A 14,587-nucleotide genomic window follows, 5' to 3' on the forward strand; every position below is an offset into this window, starting at 1 on the left:
ATAAAGTACATTAATTTTTTAAAACAGTATGGAATTACAATGTGAATAGACAGATCAATGGAACATGAAAAGTCCAGAAACAGGTCTGAATACAATTCAGGCAATTGGGTCTTATAAAGGTAGCATTCAGGGGCGCCTGGGTGGCTCAGTCGGTTAAGCGTCCGACTTCAGCTCAGGTCACGATCTCGCGGTCCGTGAGTTCGAGCCCCGCGTCGGGCTCTGGGCTGATGGCTCAGAGCCTGGAGCCTGCTTCCGATTCTGTGTCTCCCTCTCTCTCTGCCCCTCCCCCGTTCATGCTCTGTCTCTCTCTGTCTCAAAAATAAATAAACGTTAAAAAAAATTAAAAAAAAAAAAATAAAGGTAGCATTCAAAAATAATGGAGGAAATATGGGTTTATTCAATAAGTAGGAATGGATAAAACAAAGTTGTTGGATCTCTATCTCACACTTTTACACCAAAATAAATTCCAGGAGAATATTTACATATACAAAAAGACACTATTAAAGTATTTTTAAAAACACACACACATAGGAGAATTTCTGGGGCACCTGGGTGGTTCAGTCAGTTAAGCCTAGGATTCTTGGTTTTGGCTCAGGTCATGATCTCATGGTTGCCAGATTAAGCCCCATATTGGGAGCCTGTTTTAAGATTCTCCCTCTCCCTCTGCCTCCTCCAACCCCGCCCCGCAAATGTACACATGTGCTCTCAAAAAAAAAAAAAAAAAAAAAGTGAAATAAAAACTGAAAAAATAAAAAACATAGAATTTCTTAATAATCTTAGTGGGAGATTTTTCTAAATATCATAGGAAACCCAGAAGTTATTTTTTAAATGGTGACAAATTTGGGGTGCCTGGGTGGCTCAGTGGGTTAAGCCCCCCACTTTGGCTCAGGTCATGATCTCGTGGTTCCTGATGTTCGAGCCCCGAATCAGGCTCTGTTTCAGATTCTGTGTTTCCCTCTCTCTCTGCCCCTCCCTTCCTTTCTCTCTCTCTCAAAAATAAACATTTAAAAAATTATATAAAAAATAAAATGGTGACAAATTCAAATACATAAAAAATAAAAAAGATTTGCACAACAAAACTACCACCATAAGCAAAAGTAAAAAGACATAGGACAAACTGAGAAAAGGGAAAACCATTTTTAACTTATATACCAACAAGGAGCAAATATTAAGACAAAATAACCAATACAAATATGAACAAAGTATATGAACAATTTACCAACAAAATACAACAGCCACTTAAAACATTAAAAGATGTTCAACCTGACTTAAAAGAAATGGAAATTAAAATTACAATGAAATAACATTTACACTACGAGACTGTCAAAAATCAGAAAGTATACGTTATCAAACAGGTCCCTTGCATACACTGCTGATGGGAGAGAGAATTTAAAGCTTCTGTGGAAGGCAGTTTGGCAATACATACTATACTTACCAATTTTTTTTTTTCAAACATTGCTGATGGAACGAAAATGAGAAGAGTCTTTGCAAGGGAGGGATTTTGCAAAATTGTATCTATCCAATTAAAAAACAATGCACACATTTCTTTGACCTAGTATTTGCAGTCCTAAGCATTTATTATACAGATATACAAGAGCCAAATGACATATATTTGGCATCAACACGTGAAAGGATTGACTAAACATATGTTAATACATCCCTTAGGCTTACCGTGAAACATACTATGAAGCAAATACATGTGCTACTATGGTAAGCTATCTAGGCTACATAAAAGGAAATTGCAAAAACAGTATGGACAGTAAGTTATCGACTGAGTAATAAATATATATAAATACATAAAATATGTATATATTTACTATAGAATATCTCGTGAAAATTTTACAAGAATCTGGTAAAACTGGTTGCCTCTTGAGGGAAAGGAGACGGTATTCACTGTAATCACCCGTTATGCTTACGAATTTTGTAGAATGTGTATTACTTATTCAAAATACACATTTAAAAAATTAATACAAAACGAAAACCTGAGGCCCCAAGGCATAGATCGCTTTAGTTCACCAAAGAGACAATCTCGCGTTCATTAAACATTCAGAGTGCTTATCGTGTGCCCGGCACAGCAACAGAAGCTAAAGCAAAAGCCCTCCGCGCGTTACCAGGAGCGCCCAACCCAGCGTCCCAGGGTGAGCCCGGGTGCGGAGCGGGGAGGGGTGGGGTGCAGGGTCCGGCTTGCGAGGCTTGCGCAGAGGCGGTAGTAGGGCCCAACCGTCCTTAACGGTTGAGGGCCCTGGACCGCGGCTGGAATGCCCGCTTCCAAAGAAAACTACGCCCCTCCCCCCCGAGAAATGACCCCCGGCTTGTGCGTTTGCGCTGATCCCCCGACCCGTTCCCCTCCATCCCTAGGGAAAGGGGAACCCCTGACGCCGGCACCACCCGCAGCTCCCTTACCACGGGGCGCTCGAACTCGGGTTCCTCTCCATCTCTCCTGCTGCCTTGTCCGTCCACATCGTCTCTTCACTCCTCCGCGTAGCTCCTTCCCCTCAACCTCTCCAACTCTACGCCGCCTGTTTTAGGTTTTCCCCCAAAAATGTTTCCCATACCACCTGAGTCACTGCCACAGTAGATATAGGACCAATCAAGGCAAAAGATCGCAGAGGAAACAAGTGGCAGAGCATCACCCATCATAAGGCTGCTTTCTCCATGGTCACTGGGCTGTGGAGTGACACTGGCTCTGCACAAAGGCACTAATTTTTTGCGAACGATGACACACATGAGTGATTCCACGCTCTCGCACTTCGGTCCCAGCTTCGGGAGCGCTGATTTTCTCCGAGGTTAGGGGAGGTGGAAGCTTCTTCGGTAATTGGCCTAGAGGGAGCCTGGAAGGATTCCTTGAAGCCTCTAATTGGCTGTTTAATTCTCAGCAGGTGCAATCTCAATTAACAACGTCTGGTTTCCCGGGCTCCAATTGGCTGACGCGGTGGCCGGCTTTGAATTCCATCCGGGTAATTGGGTCTGAGCAGGCAGCAGCCCCGTCGCTCAGGGGCAGCCCGCTGAAGGATTGGTTGCGGCTCGGCAGGCGATTGGTCGGACTGTGAGCCGGGCGTTGATTGGTGCAGGCGGGCTGAGGGGGTGGGGAAGAGGCGGCTGAAGCGGGGCAGGCGGGGCTTGGAGTCGCGGTGCGAGAGGGAGGAGGTGACGGCCGCTGGGGTGAGGTGCGAGGCGAAGCGCGCGACGGCTGAGTCGAGGAGCGGTAAAGGCGGGGACGCGGCGCGGAGGCTTGGGGAGGGCGAGAGGCTGAGCCTGGGGTGCCCGGGCCACAAGCAGGCGGGAAAGTGGGGCCGAGCGAAGGGAGGCGTCCGAGGGCGTGGTCAGCGGAACCCCGGGGCTACTAACAGAATCCAAAGAAGTGCTCTGGCCCCACCACGAACCCCCAGGCCAGTTTGGACTCTAAGACTGGTGTTTTTGGTCTTTTTTGACACTGAGAACCGCCATCAGTTTATCGGTTTGCCTTTGATTTTTCTCCAGTGTTTTCTTTATCTCTAATAGGATGACTGTTTCCAGTTGTCAGAAAATAATAAATTGGGGTTTTTGTTTGTTTTTCCAGTTTCCCTCCTTACTAATGCTGAAGACTCCCGTGTCAAAGTTAAATTTTTACTCTTTTCACAGCTTGAAGTGGGTTGATGCTTTTTTTTTTTTTTTTTTCCTCCCCACTCACTAGTTAAAGATAAATATGGCAAGGATGGGAAAACTGAGCTGTTTCAGTTCCACAAGCCTATCCCCGTGTTTTAGCCACTGTAGGTTCTGGTTATCAGGAGATACTGGGGATGAGAAATCTACCCCCCCCCCTCCCGTGGAGCTTGCAGTGATTTGCTAACGATGTTTTTGAAATGATAATGTAAAAGTAAGCCATAGTTATGCATATCAGGTAGTTAGCAACTGTTTCATGTAAATGTCAAATTTCAAAATCAGTATTTACTGAAAACCATTATTTAGTTGAATTTCTTCCCTTGAAATGAGCCACATGTCTCCTCCTCTTCACTCTGCTTCCCCTGGGAACTATGGTTCTCAGTTCCAAACCTCCTTTTCACATTCATTTTTGAAGTCCTAAAATCAAACACAAGCTGGCATTCAGTACATACAGTTACATCTCCGTTGGTGTCGTGTTATTTACCACTTAAAGAGACACCGTATGAAATATGTATATTATAAATAAAATCATACTTGATTAATCAAGTAGATACTCCTTCTTTGAGACCGCTAACTCAATTAGCGCAAACTTCATTTGTAATATGTGAAAAGGAGTTAAGTGGAAATTAGCTTTGGATTCAAAGAAAAGCCGTGCAATAAATTTATCCTGGTCGCAGACATTCATCTTCCCATCACGCACATTCCTTCCACCACCAGATCATTAACATTCTCTCTCAAACACTACATCTACCAGGTGCTCAAATGAAAAACCTGATAGCTCCCTGGCTCACCCTCTAACCTTTCCCTGAATCAGTTGCTAGGTCTTGTGTATTCTACCTGTCAAAACTACTCTCCGTCTCCATCATTAACACCTGGACTAGCCTGTGAATTGGTCTCCCTACCCCCACAGTTGCTGCCTTCAATTCATTCTGTAGACTGTCATTAGTCAAGAATTGCAAGCAATGCATGTGTTATGAAGGGATGTTTGGAGAACTATGGAAGCCCATAGTGATAAAACCCCAAGCACAGAAGTTCGGGATTAAGGGGGGTTTGGCTGCAGAGCCAGAGGAATATCATATATTTTTGCCTTGATCTTGATAGTTTCTGAATTGGAGGGGAAATGCTGTTGGGGTTTTGTTTTGTTTTATTTTGTTTTGTTTGAGTCTCCTTAAAGAGGTGCCATTGTGACTGGTCTTCCAACCACTTTGCATACCGCATTGTATGGAAATGACTAACTGTGTAACCTTAGGGAAATCTCTTTATTTCCCTGGGCCTTGGTTTCCCCAGTGGGAACATTATTAGTAGAATCAGATCATCTCTTTGGTCCTTCCAATTCCAAAATTCTGTGATTTTTTTTTTTTTTTAGGCATGAATTATAGCCAGAAAAGTGGTGTTAAAAGGCAGACAGCACTCCAGTGGAGATTAAGTTACTGCTCTGGTTCACAGGCCTAGATTTGTTTCCCAAAACCTTCAACACCTACAGACTCCTGCTTGTCAAGATAAAACCTTCCCTGCCTAATAGGAAGTCCTGTGAAGGAGCTACCAAGTCTGTCTGGACTGTTGTATCCCCAGGGCCAAGTACACGTTGGATACTCAATGTTTATTGGTTTGAATGCAGAAGATAAATTCGTATTTTAATGAAGTGGTTTTCAACTCTGTGCCATCTAAAAAACAATTTAAGTTCTCGCTCCTCCAGGCTGCTCCATTAACCAAGTATTTATATTGTCTTTGCATTGCCTGTAATTAGTTGTTTTGGTGTTTATCTTTCCTCCTAGACTTTATTTCAGGGCAAGAATTCTTATTCCTGCTTGTGTCCCCAGCATGTTCAGCCCATAACAAGGAGCCAGCACTCTTTCAGTGAGGCACATTAATAGTGAAGACAAGCTTTGCACTTTAGAGACTGTATGAGAAAATACATGCAGTAACCACTAGATAAAAGAAGGTGAATCTTTTCCAATTACCCAGAATAAACCATCTCGTAATATAAGAAAATAGTTTGAGGTTCAAAAACTCAAGAATGTAAGCAAAAATTCTTGTGAAACAGTTTGTTTCCTTTCTTTTAGTATATGCAAATATGATCCCACCCAAACTTTTATAGAGAGCAGTGAAAGGGTCTATTTACAGCCTAGGGAAAAAAAAAATTTTTTTTTAATTCAGTTAGGAAAGGGATCTCCTAACTCAAACCCATAGTAAACTCCATTCTTCCTACCCACTAAAGAAAAAAAATTCCCTCATGTCTGTACTGAATCTCCAAGTGATATACTATATATATATATTGGACCTACTTACTAAATAATTGCCTGGAATAACAAGACACTCGAAAAGGGTCACTCACCCAGGTCATACAAGGTTTTTTCTCTTCAGGGCATGAGTAGGCAAGAGAGTGAATTAAATTTGTTTAAAACTGTTGGTTGAAAACATAGATCTGGCAAACTTCTGGTGGTTGTTTAAAGAACTTTATTTCTACTGGTCAGTAAAGCTCTATGAGGCCACATGCAAAAATTCGGTCCTCTGTTTAATAGTAGGAAATCCACCCGCGGTCTTGACATGACTTTTCTCTGCTCCTTGGAAGGAGATTTCTGTGCGAAGACTTCTCTTTTCCTTCACTCTTTCTGAAAGGCTTTCAGGAAAAGCACATTTAAAACCAAAGTTTTATTCCTAAGTAGGTCTTTTATTAACGAGTGTTTAGCCTTCCTACGATACAACTAGTTTTTTTAAGGTAAAAAAAAAAACACATTATTTTCTTGGATATTATAATCATTTGGGTTGAATTTTTTACCTGGAGGCAAATCATAGCATAAATTATATTTCCTCACTCATTTTAAGGCAAGTTTCATTAAAAGCCATGCTGTGTTATACTAGATTGTACTACCTGGAAATAGACACTGTCTTTAGTTTTTTACCAGCTACAGTGTTTTCAGTGTTAAACAAGTATTTGTTAATTTTGAATTGCCAAAGACACCCAAGTACTGTTCTGCTGAAAGTTTATGTGAAAGAAAAGGGGGAGGAGCTCCTAAAGTTACTTTGTAAGGTTCTTAATATCCAAATAATACCCCAGACTCTGGGTAAGAGATTAGGTGACCTCTCTAAGCATATATACTCCTTCCTACCTTATAGGATTGCATGAAGATCAATTAAAATAATGTATGGAAAGGGCCTAGTGGCATAGTAGCTACTCAGTACATTTATCTCTTCATCTTTGTCATCCTTAGTGCCACAATAGCATTTAGCACATAGAAGTGCTTAATAAATGTGGTTGAATGGCACTGCTGAATCCATTAGTCTAGAAGACACAGGCATAACAGATACACAGTTGCATACAGTGTGAACAAGTGCCATCAGGGAAGTACCATTTACGGGGCAGCATGAACTAAGAAGAAACCCTAAGCCAGCCAGGGGAAATCCTACAGGCCTTAGAAGGAGTGTACCAGTCGAGCTGAGACTTGAGGAAGGAGTAGGGTTTTGCCAGGGAGATCAGATGGGCTAGGGAGTATAAGGAAGACAAGTGAAGTGACACATGGGTCAAAGTAAGGATATACAGGAGAGCATGTCCTTTTCCCCTAGTAGCAGTGGGGTTAGAAAAGAAGGCTGCGAAGGTAGTAGGCAGAGATCAGATGATAAAGAACTTTCATGCCATTAATGACTTTTCATGAAAGCAACAGTCGTTGAAGTTTATTCATTCAACAAATGATTATTGACTGGCTACTGTGTGCTAAGCACTGAAGAATGAAAACATTCCTGCCCTATAGAATTTACATTCCAGTGGATATACAATCAAAACGAAGACCTCGCAAGTCATTATAATAACTTTGGCTTAGAATCATAGTGAGATTGAAAACCACTGGAAGGTTTTCAGTGGAAGAGCAACATTATCTGACTTATTCCAGCTGTTGAGAATAAACTGGACAATGGCAAATGCTGGGATATAATTCATTGCGATAATTTGGGCAAGAGATAGTGATGTTTAAAGCAAATGATGGTCATAGCAGTGGAGTGGTAAAATGTCAGATTCTGGATAATTTGAAGGTAGAATGAATAGGATTTGCTGATAGCCTGGAGGTGCTATTTGAGGGTAACCCGAGCAAAAGAATGGAGTTGCCATTTACTGAGTCAGCCAATACTACCGACAAGTGTTGCACCTGTTGAGTTTGAGTTTGAGATGCCTATTAGACATCCAGTGGAGATGTTGTCTCCCAGACATTTACGTATACAAACCTGGAGTTCAGGAGAATGGTCCTAATTGGATCTATGAATTTGGGAGTTCTCAGCGTAGATGGGATTTAAAGCCAAGCTGTGAATGAAATTTGGCAAGATCACCAAGGAAGTGAGGAGAGGAGAGGGCAAAGGACAGAGCCCTGGGGCACTGCAATATTTAGAGGTTACAAGAAGGAGAAGGAAACTGACTAATAGAACAGCCAGAAAGGAGAAAGAAAAACCAGGAGAGTGCTGTCATGGAAGCCAAGTGAAGAAAGGGTCTCCGAGCAGTGGGAATCCCCAGCTGTGCCAGATGTGGGGGCAAGGGCAGGTAGAGTGAAGACCTTAGCAATGTGATGTCACTGGTGACCTTGGCAAGAGCAGCAGGAGTGGGTTCAAGAAGAGAAATTGAGCACAGAAGTATTGGCACTTGTGAGTTTTCCTGTAAAAGGAAGGGAAGAAATGAGAAGTATTTGGAGGAATAAGTAGAATCAAGAGTTTTAAAGAAACTAGAAACAGTGGTATGTTTGCTGATGGAAAGATCCAGTAGAGAGGAAAACCTTAATGTATGAGAAGGAAGGAGAGCGACACTTTTATGAGAGACTTCAGTGCCCAGAACAGAAATGGTTCATCCATGGTCACAGGAGAGAAGGTAGGGATTTGGGCATAGATAGAAGTAGGTGGGTAAATGTGGTGGAACTTGGCTAATGTTTTCTCTGAATGCTCTACTTTCTCAGTGGCGTAGGAAGTGAAGAGAACATGATTTGAGAGTGAGGATGGAGAAGGAGGCACTAGAGGCTTGAGAAGAGACCGTATGAATTGCCTGGGAGGGTGAGAAAGACTAGAGAATAAGGAAATATAGTGAAGATGTTAAGATTAGCTAGGCAGCAAAATGAAGGTACAGAGTCAGACTAAGCAAGAAGGCTGTTGCAGTGGTCTGAATGAGATTCAATGAGCTTCTGAATCAGGTGCCGTGTTGTTGGAGTTACTAGCATATAGGTAGTAGTTGAGGCTGCAGGTGTGGATGAAATTGCCCGAAGACAGCAGAGTGACAGTAGCAGTGGATAGAGGCCACAGGAAAACAAGACCAAAACCACAAAGGCACCTCCAGGGCAAGAGAAGGAGAAGCCAAGAGAAGAAGGGCACATAGGGGAGATTAGGTAGGGCTTATATGTGCCATCTCTGTTGGCTACCTGGGAGGTTGTCGTTTCGGTAAAGGAGTAGGGCAGACCTCCTTCCAGTGTTAGCTGAGGAATGACTAGAAATCAGGAGTATAGATAAAAGAAGAAAATGAAGTGGAAGCAGCGGAGTCTAGAAGTCGAAGGGAGGAGAGCCTGAAAGGCCTAGAAAGCTATTCCTTGCAGAGACAACAGCTTCTGGAAAGGCCTAGAGACATGGAAGAGCACAGATAAGGAATTTGAAGCAGTCTGATGTGAAATTTAAAGGCGTATTTTTGTAATGTTTGATTCATATAATATTTTTTTTATTCCTTTGTCCTATAAAGTCGTGATCAACGTATAGTTCTCCCTAGGAGGGGGGAAGGAATGAAGTATGCCTCTGTTGTGTATGTCCCTTAGCAACTTTTAAAAAATACCGAGACCTTTTTACATGAAATAGATTTTGGGAAAAAAAGATTTTGATACTGCTCAAGCTCTTGATATGGGAAGGTAGGCAGTATTCTTTCAATAATATTGAAGTAGTATTCTTTTCAATAATATTGTCATATGTTCCCATGCTTCTCTGCCAGTCGTAAAGGTTGGGATGAAATTGCTTCTTTTCCCTCATTTGCTTATTTCAGGATGTAAGTCAGAATACAGCAGAAAATGTCCACTGAACGAACTTCTTGGACAAGTTTGTCCACTATTCAGAAAATAGCGCTGGGCCTCGGGATCCCAGCCAGTGCAACAGTTGCCTATATCCTATACCGCAGGTACAGGGAGAGCAGAGGTATGTGGACCCCCGGCTGTAAATATGGAAATGTTCAGGCTGTGCTCTGGCCTTGTTAAATTGAAATGAAAATTTTCCTTGTTGGACTGGGTATGTCTATTGGGATGTAATTGGCTTTCTTTGAGGGGGTCTTTGAAACTGTTTGGTTTCTTCTTTTCTATGTTCTTAATGTGAAGCTAGTCTGTGGAATGAAGAACTCCTAATTCTATTCTCTTTTCCCTTCAGCAACAGCAGCACTGCAATGGGTTCTTTTTCTTTTTTATCTATAGATAGTAAAGAGTATAATCTCTTTTTTTACAATAGTTTTTTTTTTTAATGTTTATTTTTGAGAGAGAGAGCATGTGCACACAAGCGGGGGAGGAGCAGAGAGCGAGAGAGACAGAATCTGCAGCAGGCTCCAGGCTCTGAGCTGTCAGCTCAGAGCCCAACATGGGGCTCGAACCCACGAACCATAAGATCATGACCTGAGCCGAAGTCAGACATTTAACCAACTGAGCCTCCCAGGCGCATATACTCTTATCTTTTTTATATGCTTTTTGCATTTAGTTGTTAGAAAGCTAACCATGGGGTCCAGCTTCCACACAGGCTGAACCTAGAGAAAGGATTTAGGTACAAGCAGAAGTTCTGAGCCCAGTGTATTCATTGGGCAATTTAGCCTTTGTTCTTCTCCAGGAGTCCTATCTTGGGAGACACAGCTTACCCAAAATCCAGCACCCCTTTCTTGCAGAGCCAAATGCTTTTCCCATTTTAGCATCTGAAACAGTATCCCAGAGACAATGCCTATCTTCTGGGGCCCTCTAATTCCTACTCAGGTGCTACTTTTCTTTGTCATTATGGTTGAGATCCTTAGTCTGTCTTGTGGATCAGTCTCTTTGACACCTAGTTTCAGGGGAGGGCTGGGGTACTTGGATGCTATCTGAGTCTGATCTGATGAGCCATGATCTATGCAGAAGAACGGTTGACATTTGTTGGGGAGGACGACATCGAAATAGAGATGCGAGTTCCCCAGGAGGCCGTAAAGCTCATCATTGGCCGGCAAGGAGCCAATATTAAACAGGTAAGTGTGTAAGCAAGCAATTGGCTTTCCCAGGGATTGATTCTGCTTAATAACTTCTTGCTTCCCTCCTCTGCCCCCATCCCACAAAAGCCACCTGCACTATGTAGGTCTTTAAAAGAAATAAATAAAGGAACATTTAGCTAACCGTGCTCTTTTCCTTCTAAAGAAGAGTACTTCTCCCCAGAGCATGCATGACTTAGCTTGAAATGGGTATTTTTTTAATGTTTATTTTAGAGAGGCAGAGAGAGTGAGCATGCACGCGTGAGCAGGGGAGCAGCAGAGAGGGGAACAGCAGATCCTAAGTGGGCTCTGCGCTGACAGCAGAGAGCCTGCTGTGGGGCTCGAACTCACAAAATGGGAGAGCATGATCTGAGCCGAAGTCAAGACACTTAACTGGCTGAGCTACCCAGGTGCTCTTGAATTTTTTTTTTTAATGTTTATTTATTTTTGAGAGACAGAGTGTGAGCAGGAGGGGGCAGAGAGAGAGAGACACAGAATCTGAAGCAGGCTCCAGGTTCCGAGCTGTCAGCACAGAGACTGACCATGAGATCATGACCTAAGCTAAAATCGGACACTCAACTGAGCAACCCAGATGCCCTGAAATGGGAATTTTTGATTGTGTGATTCTAAACTTGGTGCAGTCTGAACCATTCTTTTCTACTGTGGAATTAATTAGCTCTCATTAATTGATAGTAAATATTGAATTGGCCTAATTGTTCTTATTATCTAGTCAGTTTGTTAAGAAAACAAAATATTTGACTCTCTGATCCAAATAAAATGAGAGGGAAAGAGGGTTCTAAATACAAAGAGAGTGGCGCCTGGTTAGTTAGTTAGAAGCTTAATTGGTTAAGCTTCTGACTTCGGCTCAGGTCATGATCTTGCAGTTTGGTTAGTTCAAGCCCTGCATCGGACTCTGTGCTTGACACCTTAGAGCCTGGAGCCTGCTTCAGATTCTGTGTCTCCCTCTCTCTCTGCTCCTCTCCCATTTGCACTCGTGCACACTCTCTCAAAAATAAATAAGCATTTAAAAATTTTTTAAAAAATATAAAGAGAAACTGTTTTGAATGAACTATTATTTGGGGTTACCTTTGTCACTAATCGCCTTTCATCAGTACAGATAGTTGAGGACAGCTTATAGCATCTTGATTTAACTGATAACTGTCCAGTTCCATCTACTTCCAGGGTTAAGTTGAAAGTGTACCTAGCTGACCCAAATGGGAGCTATTCCAGAGCGGACTGCCACGTATCCTTTTCTCTGCAGCTGCGGAAACAGACAGGTGCTCGGATTGATGTGGACACAGAGGATGTAGGCGATGAACGGGTGCTGCTTATCAGTGGGTTTCCTGTGCAGGTGTGCAAGGCCAAAGCAGCCATCCATCAGATCCTGACAGAGAATACCCCTGTGTCTGAGCAGCTTTCTGTTCCACAGAGATCCGTGGGCAGGATCATAGGTACCACTGGACAGCTTCTTCTGCTGTTTCCTTTTTCTTTCACCTTTGCCTTCCTTTCATACCTTCCCAACGGTTTTTCCTGGCCTTCTTCCCCATCACCTTCCTGAGGGAGCATGGGGAGACAGGGACATTGAGACCAGAGCTGTACATTTTTACAGAAGCAGTGGTAAACCCAAACCCCATTACCCCAAGAAGCTATATGGTCTGAACTTTACAAATAGGCTCTGGAAGGGTTCAGGTAAATGTATTTACCTCACAATAGATTTTTAAAGGAGAGCTAAGCCTGCTCATATTTATCCCAGATCTTTCAAGACCGTGCTCTTCCAGAGAGCACCTGCTATGCCTTCCCCTAGAGCAGTCCTTATGCTTCTCCTAGAGGCAGAGAATTGTCCATTCTTGCCTCAGTGCCTCTCACACTGTGTAGGATATCTTCTAATAAAGTGCAGATATAAAGTGTGCTGAGTGGCCAAAAAATGGGAATGACGTGAAGTACACTAAATGTTTAGAGTTTAAGTAAAGCAGAAAGAGAAGATTGTCCCTGTTCCCCTTCATATAGTAAGGATTGCAATAGTTCCTGCTTTCTAGTCAATATCTTACATTCTGTTCACTTTGAAAATAAGAACAGACTCTCCTAGTATATACAAAATAGTGATTTTTCTAGTGGTTAAAGCTGGCCAAGAGGGAAGGACAGGTTTTTATGTGTTTTTCAATGCAGGGAGGGGTGGTGAGACAATTCGTTCTATCTGTAAAGCCTCTGGAGCCAAAATTACCTGTGACAAAGAATCAGAGGGGACGCTACTACTATCAAGGCTTATAAAAATCTCAGGAACACAGAAGGAAGTGGCAGCAGCCAAGGCAAGTAGTTAGTAGACTTGAATTGTGTCTAAGAATGAGAAGAATCCTTTACTCCACCCTGGGTCAAAATATGTGGCCAAATCGATCTCCTCTCTTATTTTCCACAGCATTTGATACTAGAGAAAGTTTCAGAAGATGAAGAACTTCGGAAGAGAATTGCTCATTCTGCAGAAACCAGAGTCCCACGCAAGCAGCCAATCAGTGTAAGAAGAGAGGAAGTGATAGAGTCTGGTGGAGCTGGAGAGCCAGCTTTGTGGAAGAGCACTGATACTGGTGCCGGGCCAGAGCCGGCTACACCACTGAGAGTTCCTCCCCGAAAAGGAGGCGGTGACATGGCTGTCGAAGGGCCAGAAGGTGCTTGGGAGAAACCTAATGGGGACAGCTTTCAGAAATCTGGAGCCCAGACCAGTCCAGAGATGTCCATGTTTGAAAGTATGTAACAAATGGGAACCCATTTACCATATGGAAGGTAGAAATACTGGCTTAGACAACCCAAAAAAGGAAGCAGTAAAAATAATTTGTTTTCTTGACTGCACTTATGAGCCTCTTCACAGAAGTCCTTTTGTGTGGTGATATTTTACTTGGGTTACTACTAAACATGAATAATTTTCGGAACACAAACCAGACTAGTGATGGAGAATGATAATATACTAGTGAAATATACTAGTTCACAGGAAACTAGTCTGAGTAATATATCAAGTAATTGAATTTACATGGTATTCATTTCTAAATGGATTTATTAAGTAAAATACTCAGCCTGATTTTTTTTTTTGGCTTATCTCATTACTGCTTTTAAAAATCATCACCATTCAAGGAGGATGAAAAGATTGTGAGCATTCTCTTCTGTGCATAGGTTTGGGGATGGACGGGGAAGACCAGGCCCCCTAAGAGGTTCATAGACTTGTTTGGGGGTCACACAATGAGTCCGTGATAGAGTAGGATCTGGAACAGGCCCACATCTTTCCTTTGGTCCATGTTGCAGTTATAATTGATGTCTGATTTGAATACATGGCAGATGACTAGAAGTGTAAACTTATTACTCAGTTACATAGAATGGTACACAGCTCAGCTTAGCACCTTTCTTCAGGATGTTCTTATATGAATCATTCAGTTGTCCCTCCAGCCATTTTTTAAATGGTGATAGCCACTTGGTTATTTTTGTAACTCTCGCTTCTGATGCAGTCTGCCTTTTTTTTTTTTTTTTTTTTAATTTTAGAGCACAAGCAGGGGAGAGGGGCAGAGAGAGGGAGAGGGAGAGAGAATCCTAAGTAGGCCCCGTGCTGTGTGTGGAGCCTGATGCAGGGCTCGATCCCACAACCCTGGGATCATGACCTGAGCTGAAATGAAGAATAGGATACTCAACCCACTGAGCCACCCAGGCACCTCCAGTCTCCCCATTTCTTTTTTTTTTTTTTTTTTTTTTTAATTTTTTTTTTTTTTT

At 42.5% G+C, this 14,587-nt stretch overlaps 1 protein-coding gene across 3 annotated transcripts in view; it reads left to right on the top strand.

Moving 5' to 3' along the window:
- The first annotated feature begins 3,101 nt into the window (after positions 1-3,101).
- The window catches only part of TDRKH (tudor and KH domain containing), a 15,419-nt gene continuing 3,933 nt past the window's right edge, over positions 3,102-14,587 (top strand). The window contains exons 1-7 of one of the 3 annotated variants that reach the window (XM_049616248.1): positions 3,102-3,205; positions 5,009-5,355; positions 9,635-9,783; positions 10,734-10,840; positions 12,102-12,291; positions 13,043-13,146; positions 13,254-13,578. In XM_049616248.1, the coding sequence (XP_049472205.1) occupies positions 9,660-9,783; positions 10,734-10,840; positions 12,102-12,291; positions 13,043-13,146; positions 13,254-13,578 (850 nt within the window). In that variant the 5' untranslated portion in view covers positions 3,102-3,205; positions 5,009-5,355; positions 9,635-9,659. Of the gene's footprint in view, positions 3,206-5,008; positions 5,356-9,634; positions 9,784-10,733; positions 10,841-12,101; positions 12,292-13,006; positions 13,147-13,253; positions 13,579-14,587 lie in introns of all 3 variants that reach the window. The other 2 variants (XM_049616246.1, XM_049616247.1) reach the window with 2 other exon arrangements.

Source organism: Panthera uncia (genome assembly GCF_023721935.1).
Source record: "Panthera uncia isolate 11264 chromosome C1 unlocalized genomic scaffold, Puncia_PCG_1.0 HiC_scaffold_4, whole genome shotgun sequence".
Classification (NCBI taxonomy): Eukaryota; Metazoa; Chordata; class Mammalia; order Carnivora; family Felidae; genus Panthera; species Panthera uncia.